Genomic DNA, 12275 nt, shown 5'->3' on the forward strand with positions numbered 1-12275 from the left:
TTTCGCTTTTTTTTTTTTAAATCAATATTTTAAATAACAACTTTGGTGTTTGAGTAATTCAAACTTACTATGCCTTTGCCATTTATTTAATAAATCTCATCAATAGTTAATGTAACATATAAGGTTTTTTAATAATGTATACAACAAATTTAATATTGTGGTAAAAGTGAAAACTAGAGTTAAGTGTCCTGAGATAACTTTTGTTATGATTTGGCACTATAAATAAAATTTAATTGAAATTGAATTAATTGAATTATATTTAATCTTATTGTGCTTCTGTGTTTTTGCAGATCCGGGTGGACGGCTCCTCTCGTGCTCGCCAGTATGAGACCGTACAGGCGGTGGAGAATGGACCCATCCTCCGAGACATGGCCTTCTCTTCTGCCCACCACTACCTCTATGTCATGTCTGAGACCCAGGTCAGACATACACACACACACACGAAAATTCCTCCCTGCTGAGTTAATATAATTCCTTATGTCACAGGGTACAATAACCTTTAGTGTAGCATAGATGATTCCCTTCCATCCTGGCAAGAGGAGAGAAAGGGATTAGATAGACTGTTGGATGCTATGACTGAGGTTTTTTTTTTTTTTATAGAAACAGACTGAGGGTAGAGTTGGAGTGAATAAATGTGTTGAATTATAGGGAGAGAAGAGAGTGGTCTCCGTCCACTGTGTGTGTGTGTGTGTGTGTGTGTGCGTGCGTGCATACAGATTCACACATACACACTATCTCTCTTACCTTTGATGACATGGAATGTGGAGCAAAATAGCAGCACTCTGTGTAATGGACACAGACACAGTGAGACTGTGAACATCTCTATCAGAGACAAAACCATGCTAAAATAGCACCATGGAAAGTCCATAACACGCAATGACTCACTGTGTTGGGTTTTCACTTTCTATTTCATATTACACACAAAAAGACACAGCGTGTCATGCACTTGCATGATATTTTGTACATGAGCAATAGGCAGGATAAGGCAACAACCTCATCAAAAAAAACACATCAAATAGATACAGTAAGCTAAAATGCAATCTGAAAAATCCGACAGTAGAACCAAACTTTCAGTTTTAAGAAATATAGTACAGATTTTAAGTTAATAAAATGCAGTGGCAAACTGAAAAGTCTTAAACCCTGATTTAATAGAAGTGAGAGTTGGAGGAGTAGTTGAACAGAAAACACACTTACATTTCAGCCCAAGCATTTATTTATATAGCACCTCAACCTGCTCTATAATCAAAAATGAAATTGTAAATCTCTCTTTTTACCATATGGGACCTTTAAAGCCGAATCAGACCACTAGTTGGAGAATCCATAGTGGATCTCTCTCTTTTCAATTCAGTCTAGCCCCATTTATTTATTATTAATGTGACTGTTAGAAATAATATTGCAAAAGCTCTGACTTCAGATAATGTGCATATCATTCCCCCGCTCCCTCCTCTTTATCTCCTGCCACCCATAATCACATAAGGCCATTGCTGTTTTGTTGGCAGCGATAGCCTAGTTGCCCCTGTATATTGTCTGTGGCTTTCAGCGGATTATAGACCTCTCTGGCACCATGAAAGCATCAGTATTTGCTAATATGTAGTGCGATTTGTTTGTGTATGTGTGTGTGCAAATGCAAACACATTTTAAGAACCCAGATTATCCTGATAACGCTTTAAATATCATACAGACAGTGATTAGAAGATGCCCTTTCAAAAGCAGCTCTCATTGCCTCTCCTGAGGTCTCAGTCGGTCCATCTGCAGAGAGAGAGTGAAAAGGGAAGGAGGGAGGGAAGTTAATAGAATTAGGACATTTAGGATTCTATTTCGTCATGGCATCCAGTTAGATGGTTCTCATATTATACCAGAAATGTGAGAATTACGTTTTTTTTCTCTTTTTTGGAATGGGGTTTTTGTAATTGGGCTTACAAAAGATATTAGAGAATAACAAATTGATTATTAGGAATACTTCATTTCCATTTCCTCCCATTATGTTGGATTGGATTTATTTTCTCTCTCTCTATTATCAAGACACAACATCGTGTTTCAAATTTAGCGTTTTTAATTAGCGTGCCAATTAGCTCATGTTGAAAAAAGTAACCCAGTGAGTTTTGTTGTCCAATAGTGATGAGGTGTGTTTGTGTGTGTTTGTGTGTGTGTGTGTGTGTGTGTGTGTGTGTGTGTGTGTGTGTGTGTGTGTGTGTGTGTGTGTGTGTGTGTGTGTGTGTGTGTGTGTGTGTGTGTGTGTGTGTGTGTGTGTGTGTGTGTGTGTGTTTGCAGTGATTAGTCTATTAGCCTAGTTAGAGGGCTGACCTCAACTAACTGTTTAGGAAGAACATGTGGGAATAACCACACGGAAATATAGAAAGCCGTTAATGAACACAACACATACACACAAACACTGCTGAAGGGTTTATAGAACAAAATAAGAATGAATGAATACAATGCAAAGAATATAGTCCACCAATTCATTTGAACCTTTTACATGATTGTTTGTTTGATGTTTGTTTACAGATCAAAACATTTCTACATTTGTACGATATTGAAGTTATTACCAATATTCCATTGCAAGTAATTTCTGTAAATTCCGTTCTTAAGTCCAGGGCTCAAGACTTACTTTTTTCACTAGGAGCACTGTGGCCCCCGACTGAAAAGTTTAGAGGCTCAATCAGAAATATTAGGGGCGCAACCAGAAATGTTAGAGGCACACACCGTCAATAATAGATGCAGAAATTACAATGGTTTCAAATTCAGTGTCACATTCATATTGTGCTCTTTTGAAGATGCATAGAAGGTAAAACCGACATTCCCATCGCCATCATGACAGTACAGTATTAAAAAATATACCATACATTCACAATAAGGGGTGTGACGAGACAATAACCGATATTGAGTCCATGAGAACGAGACGGAATATTCATACAATACAAGCCTGACAACATACGACACTGCTCCACAGAGCGAGAAAAGAAGCGCTGTGACGACCAGCATTCGCTCATCTCACAGAACACATACGTTTCCGTTTTATTGAGTAAATGCTGTATATGTGTTTTAAACATATGAACTGTCTATATTGACTGATCAGCTCAGTCTGTGTGTCACCTGCTGCCTCACTCGTTGCGTTGGGCAGAGAAATAAAGCCAATGAATCAGTTAAACACTTGATTTCTTCCTGTACAGCCGACATGAACTTTTTTGGTTTAGTACATTTCTGCTGTCACTCGGCTTGGGAGCTGCCGATAGATGGCAGAGACAGTCTGTCGGTAGCTCGTCACATATGGAGACTTCAGGTCCGTCAGGTCCCGACACTGTGACTCGTTGCGGGAGCTCACATGTTGCGTGTTTGTGTTATGGTGCTGGTGCTGATGGCACTATCTTCTTACAGTGCTTACATATCGTTCCTGTCTTATCTGTCACTCTGATGCTGTTTAGCCTCTTACATATTGATATGGTGAGACATCTGGTCGAGCATGTGCAACTAGATGTAAAATTCAGTCGCACACTCTCAAATTTTGTTCGCAGTCTGCAGCCCTGAAGTCACTGCAATATCTTTCTGTTTTTTTTTATGCATAGAGTTTATCAGTTAAACCTTAACTGGGATTATTAATGCAGATTCAGGCAGCTGAAAACGACGGTTTTGTTACCAGCAGTGACTGTCCTAATATACTGTTAAACACAGCACTGTTTCTGCAAAGTGTCTGCAATCACTTCTGGAGATGGTTGCAAATTGCAAAATCTCAATTGTAGAAACATGTAACAACAATGTTTTTTTGCATAGTAGATTTGTTCTTGAAGGTTTCCTCATAAACTGTAAGCAGAACTGTTTTCTGTCATGCAATTGCCTCGAATTAAAATATGTTTTATTAAATGTCAAATAGAGTCAAAGAATGTGCTGCAAAAGCAATTAAAGATAGATACCAGCATGATCCATTTTCCATGTCTTTCCACTTGGAATCATTAAAGAAAACACCCACATATCAAATGTTCCCAACAAACCAGGCATTCATTTGCTATCGATCCTGATACAGATGGTATGTTATTTAAAAGGTCAAAGAAAATGCCCAATTTGCTCTGATTGGTCAGTGTTTCTGGTTCTACACAACTGAACTGTCATTGCATCCGGGGGATGACTGTAGCAGCAATATAACAGCACTTTCTACCTACACCTAATATAGTTGTGACATCACAAACGTACAGAAGTCCTGACAGCTTGTTCAAAGGCACAGTGTCGGAATACGGGCTATTTGCATTCCTCTGTGGATTGAGCGTTTTGATATATTCACAGTATTTATATAGCACCTTGACCTGTTCAATAATACATTTCCCTTTTTACAAAATAACACCTTTAAGAATTATTCCCTGATAACAATGAGATAGATAAAAGTCAGCTTGAATTTCTTGTGTGACTTTTGGTTAACCTCACACCGACAGCCAAGTTCAAAGGTCATGTTGTGGTCAACCGAACATGCAAGAGATTTATATAACCATCCTACCTGCTGGATCAGTGTGGTGGTTTACACACACACACATGCGCATTCCAAATACACAGTGGTGGCAAACACTATTAAAGCAACCTGAGCTGGTCGATAGCAGAAGAGCACCTGCTGTTTCTGGGGCCTGGGACCCAGATACACAGAGAGAATGTGATGGATGGAACAAGGGAGAAATACAGAAAGAAGAGGAGATGCATGATAGAAAGAGAGAATTGGAGGGATACGCAACAGGAGACTGAGAACAGGGTTGATACAGTTCCTCCCCTGCTGTTCTCAGCCTTGAGACTCTTCCGCTTACATTGGTGATGCCGGGCCTTGGGCGGACCAAGAGGCAGACCTCCTCTGGATCTCGGCTGGTGTGAAAGTCCAGTAAAGGTTGGTGCAGGTCAGACTGTGATGTTGAAGGAGAGAAGGACAGAGAAAGGAAATTGAAGAAGGATAGGTATTAAGAATATTGAAGATTGCAGAGAAATGTGCTGCATTGTGCTTTGGCTGTTGGCTGGTGGTTTAGTATGTTTTCAAGAAATATCAATCTAGTGCTATCTCAGTGCTGCTATAATTAACTGTACATGTTGCTGGACCAATGGTACACCTTGACAGAGATATATAAACCCAGCCTTAGGCAAAAGCCTCATGCTGAGAGCCATATTGTAACCTACTTGTCTGCATCACATTATACAGTCATTAGAGAACAAAGCTACACAAATACACATACTCGTGCAGTATCCTTAGAAAATAAATTCCTGCCACATCCCAGTCGCTGTTTTTTCTCATCCTTCATAGGATTTCCCTTCCATACTTTCACTGCAATCTCTTTCTTCCCTCCGTCCTGTGACTGTCCTCTTTGTTAATTTGTTTTTCTTTCAGGATTATAGATTTTTGCTCCTCCAACCCTTATTCATTTCTAAGGGGATTTGTAAAGGGAATGAGGATTCAGCCTTTTGTGATCCTTGTTCCTCTCTCTCTTCATTCCTCTCTCTTCATCTTTATTCCATGTCTAACCCTCTCTCACTCCCCTTTGTCATTTTTACCCCATGCCATCCCGTACTGACAATACTCCATTTTTTGCCCATTTTCTACTTACAGAGTAGTCCGTCATCCCTACTCTCATTAATCCAGTGATTGGCTGTCCTCTAATTGGATCTTTCTCTTTGAGTATCTCCCTCACATACACAATCAAGTCATCATATTAGTGGGTTAAATATATGTTCTGGCATAAAGAGGGCAGTGAGATTATAGAATGGGCTATGATTATGGATGTAGGTTTGGTGTTTGAGTGACAAGGGCAGGTCAATCCCACTGTTTATGTGAGCTGCTGCTGTTCTTCACTACTGCGTTACTATCCTGTTAACATGGGTTCATCTGTCAACCACAATGAGGACATCTGGGTAGAATGAATGAGGTGGTGATGGTAGAGGTTGGGGGATCGTTTCACAGCTAGTTCAGTGTGTAAATTAAAAGTACAAATCACACACTAACAAAGAATACATTTTTAATAAAAGCTATAAACTTATTATAGAGGGAAAAAACTCTCCCCTGAAGTGATGAACAGTTAATGAAGTCAAATTGCATGAGATAGAGGATATGAATACTTTATTGCCCAGGTTCCTTCTTGTCCATAATCTTTGGGGGTGGCTTAGGAACTAAAGGGTCGCCAATTCAAGTCCCTGCATGGACTGTAAGAGTGTGGGCACCATGCCAGCCTATGGACTGCCAATCGAATCGTCGCAAAATGCGCAAAATGTGATTATGAAATAATGGATTATTCAATTCTGGCTCTGGGAGTGCTGAATGTCTGATTTGACATATAGCTTCTTGGTTTGGGTTAGGGCTACCAATAAACCATGATAAATAGCCTATTTGGGTATAAATATAAGCCTATTAATAAATACTGTTGCTAAAAATGTGAAAATAACTCATGTGCTCCTTAGTGTGCGGGATTAACCCCCTCCCCCTCGTTGACTAAATTGTACTATCCAGGATCCGGCACCGTCAAAGCGCATTTTAGCTGGGCTTTAAAGCTATTTGGGCGCCGGAAATACAACTACTGATTAATCATCAGCATCATTTAATTTCAAATTTTGCCCATTTGTCGTTTTTCTTTATAGACGTTCAATCTGACACAGTCTGACACAGTGCAGTGAAAGTGAAACTACAGATCTAAATATACTGGAATCACAGGAGGCCCCAACATTCACAGGGTTATAACAACAAATACTTTTAATAAGATGCTCCTATCAGAAATCAGAAATGACATCTTTCACAAACCCTCTGCCTAACACGTATGACCACGCAGTGCTGGACTCACGTGCACCCGCCTCTGTCTGCTTCCAGTCCATGGCTCTCCAGCCCGGGATCAGATTTTTTTTTCATGAGCAAAAAGAGAAAAACTGATTTGACGATTAGACGACTAAAGGCAAGACGTGACGAATCAGATTCAACTATGAAAATGTTTAGTCGGGGACACCCCTAATATATACAGTATATATATACCGTATATATACACACACACACACACACACACTATGTACATAATTAACTTTTATTTCCCCCTATGGGAGTTATACAGTTTACCTTCGTTCCAAACCGTACCCTTGTACCGTACCTCAATTTACCAAAAAATAATTGACTCGACAAAAAGTATGGTGAAGCAGCTTTCTGTTGTTATACACCAAGGGTTTTTGAAAAAACTCCCATCACAAATAAATACAAGTAAAAACAAAGCAGAGACAAATTATTTTTATGATTTTGCTTTTAATTAATTTTTTCCAGGAACTGATTTTGTGGCCATCTTTGCTCTAAAACTGTATATTGCATAGTGCATGTTGGAATCTACAACACTAAACCTTTTGCACAACTGTCCATGTAATCAAATGGAACATAAACTTCATCATGGGTATAGATAGCAGAGTACATTACTCAGCAGCTGGCTGTGCTGTGACATGACATGGGTTCCAGGGCATTTGAGGGATGTTCAAGTAGTTTCTGTTATGTCTTAATAAATTCAATCTATCCTCCACTCTTCCCATAGTCATACTACTACCTTCCAGCAACTTATACTGCCAGCAAATGTTCAGTCGATCAGTGGTTAGATTTTATATAGTACTGTATGTCCTTATATGCTAAATATACCAAGGTTTAAACATTCAACATATAAACTGTTGCTCGAAAGTGCTACAACTGCCATACTCACGGTACTGAATTATTTATATTCAGCGAAGCAAATGCAGATCTGTTCGTGTGAATTATTGAAAATGTGTGCTATAGCGGGGTGAGATCGTTCAAAGTCAAATGGGGTTATTTTTTTTCAGTTTCAACCCCCTGAGGGAAATCTGCCAAGCTAATTTGTGGAAGTTTCACATCTTTGCATCTCACCAAAGATGTTTAATATCGGCATCCTTTAATTTCTATCAGCAGGACTTTTTTACCACATCCCTTACAATGTGGCTTCCTCACCCTTCTTGTGTGTGGCTGTGAGTTATCTAGGTGTTTAGATGTGCATATTATGTTGTGTCCCAGTTTAGCTGCAGGCTGCTGTGGTCTAACAAGGCAAGTGAACTGAGCTGATGTGTTGCAGTCATTGCTGCCTGACACACTTCTGAAAGATGTCAACGAAGTGGGGCAGACAAGGTTGGAGAGAACTCTTGACTCACTCAAAGTACCTTTTGAAGGTTTACCTTTTGTCTTCTCTTTCTTTTTCTTCTGCTGTTCCTCATTATATTTCTGAATCTTGTGTTCCTTTCAGATAGGTGTGAGTCTTTAAGCCCCATTATACCAGATAAATGACACGTTTTATAAAACGTCTGTTATGTGAGTCATCAGCATCTTCCTTCAATGTCTGTCTGCGCAATACAGGCCTTAGTTTTAACCAACGCTATGCCCCAGGGCAAGATGAAGCAGCCTGTACAAAATCAACCTGTGTGCGTGGCCACACTTCTAGCACCTGCCAATGGGGAAAATAGAACTACAGACTAAATGCAAATCCTGTTTGTGCCCTGAAGGGTCAGACTCAACCATGAATGCATACCTTAAATGTACTTTACTCTCACATCCATCATGTCTTCAGCATGGTTCTAGGACTGAGGACAAACAGCATAATGGGACAACATTAGCATGATTAGGGCAAGTTCGGTTGAATTAATTTCTTGTTGCTGAGCGAAGCATGTTTCAGTTTTTTGCTGCTTATTTGCTAAGAATAGATATTTTAAAAATGACAGGTGGTAAAAAATATAGCAGACCATGCCTCATGCAGGATATTCTATTTTGTAAACTGTTTTTAGTAAACTGCCTCAAACTTACTTAACTGTCTTTTTTTGCGTATGGGGGTCCTTACCCTCTTTGGAAGTGAAAGATAAGTGAAAATGCTTGATTGTATCCAAGTCGTTTGTCATGCGCTGACAATCCTGACAGTGCAATGGATGGCTTTCTCATTTGACCTCCGAGAACCTCGAATGAAAACAATATTGCACTTACAGCCACCGGGCCGCTCTGTTAACTGAGTTTATAATATAATACCGTTGGTGGTAGGTTGACAGAATGAGTGGCGTGTCAGCTGTGATGAGTTAGTGGGTCGTTGACATGTCCCTCGCTTCATTTGACTCCCACGTCAATCTGTCCTCCATTCAGCTGGAGAGGAGAGACATACTGTAGGAAGACATGAAGGGAGAGAGGCACCAGTAAATGAATGAAGGACACTGTTACTGTTAGCTTGGTCACCCCTTGGTGTCATTTTTTTTTTAAAGCTTCGGGAGTCCTGTTGAGAATTCAGACAAAACTGACGCTACCTGGAGAGTTTAAGTAAAAAAAACTTGGTCAGGTTTAGGAAAAGATTGTGGTTAAGGTTAAAACACTTAATGCACATGCCGTTAGTTAAGAACGTTACATAAAGAACTTTAAGTAGTGTAAGAAAGATAACTTACATACGCTATGTCATAAAAGTCAATCGAAAAAAAACGCAGAGTGACAGAACAGAGTCGCCAAACACAATGCTAGTTGTTTTTAACAAAGATAAAGTTGATGGGGATCGGTAAAGTCTCTGGATCAATTAAGAACAACGGAATGAAAATGTTCCGGTGGCTGTTTATTTTTCATGATCGCTGATTCGCTCACTTAGCTGTCAATCAAAAAAGGATTCCGCCTCAGACAGCTCATCCAATCATCATGCAGAAGCCGAGCGTCCGGTCCAGCCCAATGTCCCATAGACCCCCAGAGACGCTGAGCACCCAATGGGCGAGACAAATCCCACCATTTATCTAATGACCGTCTAGTTTCTCTGCAGTGGAACAACCCGCTCTACGCTTCCCCATTGAAGTCAGTAGAAGCTGAGCGTCCGACTGTGTAAAGCGCTGTGGATGAATGAGAAGGAGCTGATTCTGCACAAAAGATGAAGGCTTTCTGGTGCATAGTTTGTCAATAAAATATATACACAGCAGTAAATATTTCACCACTTTTTTTTGTAACATTTTAGGGGAAGCTGAGCTTCCACTCTCGCAGGCTAATGGAAATATGAGACAGCTGCAGTGCTGTTGTAAGCTGCAACAACAATGCTAACTTACAATGTGTTATTAAAAAATGACCAAATAACATTACATGACATACATTTAACCAAATTATTTTTTATCCATTTCTACTTTCCCGCCAATAACAATGATGCACCGCCAGCATTGTGCCGAATTAATGAACAAACTCACCACGGAAGGAGAAAAAGACAAAGCTAGCCTAGGGGAAGAAGAGGGTAGATAAGAGAAGTTCAGTGTACCCTACACACTGTAAGGCAGGATCGGGCTATCACTTTAATTTCCCTCTCTGTTCAGTTGGAGTGGTGGAGTTTGGCTGCAGGTGTAATCCCTGTTTAATTACAAGTGGAGGGGGCTACAAAAGAGTAGGATAAAGATAGGAATAGGAATGAGGCAGAAGAATAAGTTCATAATAAAAGTCTCTGCCAATTTATTAAATGATCACTTTCCCACTGCAGGTTAACTCAAAGCCCCCAAGCATTATGTAAGGAGGAGGGGAGAGAAAAGAAGGAGAGAGGAAAGAAAAACAAAGTCAAGCTTTATCATCTTGTCGGTGTTATCATGAAGATCTTGAAGTGAAAATTTAGAAAACACTTATAGCGAAGACTCCTTCCTCTTCTCTTTCTCTCTCTTTGACAGCCAATTTCAACACTTTCAGTACAGTAATATATATATATATATATATATATATATATATATATATATATATATATATATATATATATATAATACTGTATATAATTTGATGCCATTGTGCCACCACGGTAAATTATCAAGTACATCTTCATCCCTCTCCTCACACATTAATGCATCAAGCACTTCTGTGATCTTCGCCTTTTTTTAAAAGCATGATTATATTCAGCAGCTTCCATCTCTCCCCATTGTGAACAGTGGGAGAGTGCAGGGTGTAATGGCTGTCATTTGCTCACCTTAAAACAGGAGGGAATTATAAATGCCATGCACCCCATCCTTTGTATTTATCCCTGCTGATATGATAGTCCAGCCATAGTGAAGAGACAGTGAACCATAATGGTTGCCTCTCTAGCAAAACCCACGACGAAGATTGCATGAAATGAATGTGATATCGAGATGAGAGAGACAAGGGGTGCATTGGGTCGTTAAGCCACCAAATCCCTCAATTTTTGTTGATAAAAGAGGGGACAAAAGTGTTGTCTGCTTGAGTGTGTGTGTGCCCCAGATAGAAAACGGAGACTTTGGAGAGATGATGAATGTATGATCTTCCACACCTCAGAGCATCTGAGTGACGGAAAAAGACGAGAGGGAGAATGAATGATATCAGGAGCCATGTTCTGGAACAGAGGATTCACATTGGCACCCATCGCTTCTGTTGGCCTCTGAATGTGGTGTGTGTTTGTCTGTGTTTTATCTGTTGAGAAAACCATTTACCCAGATGCAGGCATCTGAGGCCTCGATAGGCATCAGGAGGTCCCTTCGAGTCTACAAAGTCTAAAGCTGTGTGTGTTTTTGTATGTGTGGGTGGTGTGTGTGTATTGGCATATCTGCCACCGATGAAGTGTTAAATTATAAAGCGTTCAGATATGGTGGCATTGTTTGCTACAGTTCTGTGTGGGTGCTTAGCTTTTATGGCAGATCACGAGGTGACAAACCACTCGATGCAGTGACATGGCTACGTAGATTACATAAACACACACACACATACACAGGGAGATTGTGGTTTCATACACTCATGATAAGGTTTTGGCAGCTGCAATCCCTCCATAGGCTAACACAATGGCCTCTCTCATCAGTGACTACCAGGTTATTTGGCTGGCAGAGGACTGAAGAAATGGTGGATCTCAGGAGGAGGAGCAGGCTTGGTGGAGAGTGACAGGGAGGGAGGGAATCTATCATGTGAGATGCAACGAGGATCTGTGTTGAGTTTGATGTACACGCTTGCACCGCTATCTCTCCAATTCCATCTCAAACTCATTCCCTTTATCTACCTAATGCAAATACGCCTCTACACAGTAGGTAGGGCAAAACATAGCATCAGATTTTTCCCAAAAGCACACACAAAGCTTACCACACAAAGACTCACTTGCATTGTTTTTAATCTGTTCTAGCATGCAGAATTCCTCCTGACTTTGACAAGGAGATACACCCCCTCTGAATTCATACAGCTGTGTGTGAATCTGTAGCTGTGTGTGTGAGTGAGAGAGAGAACATGTCTGTCTGAGTATGCTATTTATAGTACTTGTAGAGATACACAGAAGAGACGTAAATGTAAAGCGTAAGAGAGAGAATGATGTAGTGGT

At 40.2% G+C, this 12275-nt stretch overlaps 1 protein-coding gene across 1 annotated transcript in view; it reads left to right on the forward strand.

The window, feature by feature from the left end:
- The window catches only part of plxna4 (plexin A4), a 202882-nt gene that overhangs the window by 108464 nt on the left and 82143 nt on the right, over positions 1-12275 (forward strand). Inside the window, exon 3 of the mRNA XM_083934813.1 lies at positions 291-419. Within this exon, the coding sequence (XP_083790939.1) occupies positions 291-419 (129 nt within the window). The remainder of the gene's footprint in view (positions 1-290; positions 420-12275) is intronic.

Source organism: Echiichthys vipera (assembly GCF_963691815.1).
Source record: "Echiichthys vipera genome assembly, chromosome: 20".
Classification (NCBI taxonomy): Eukaryota; Metazoa; Chordata; class Actinopteri; order Perciformes; family Trachinidae; genus Echiichthys; species Echiichthys vipera.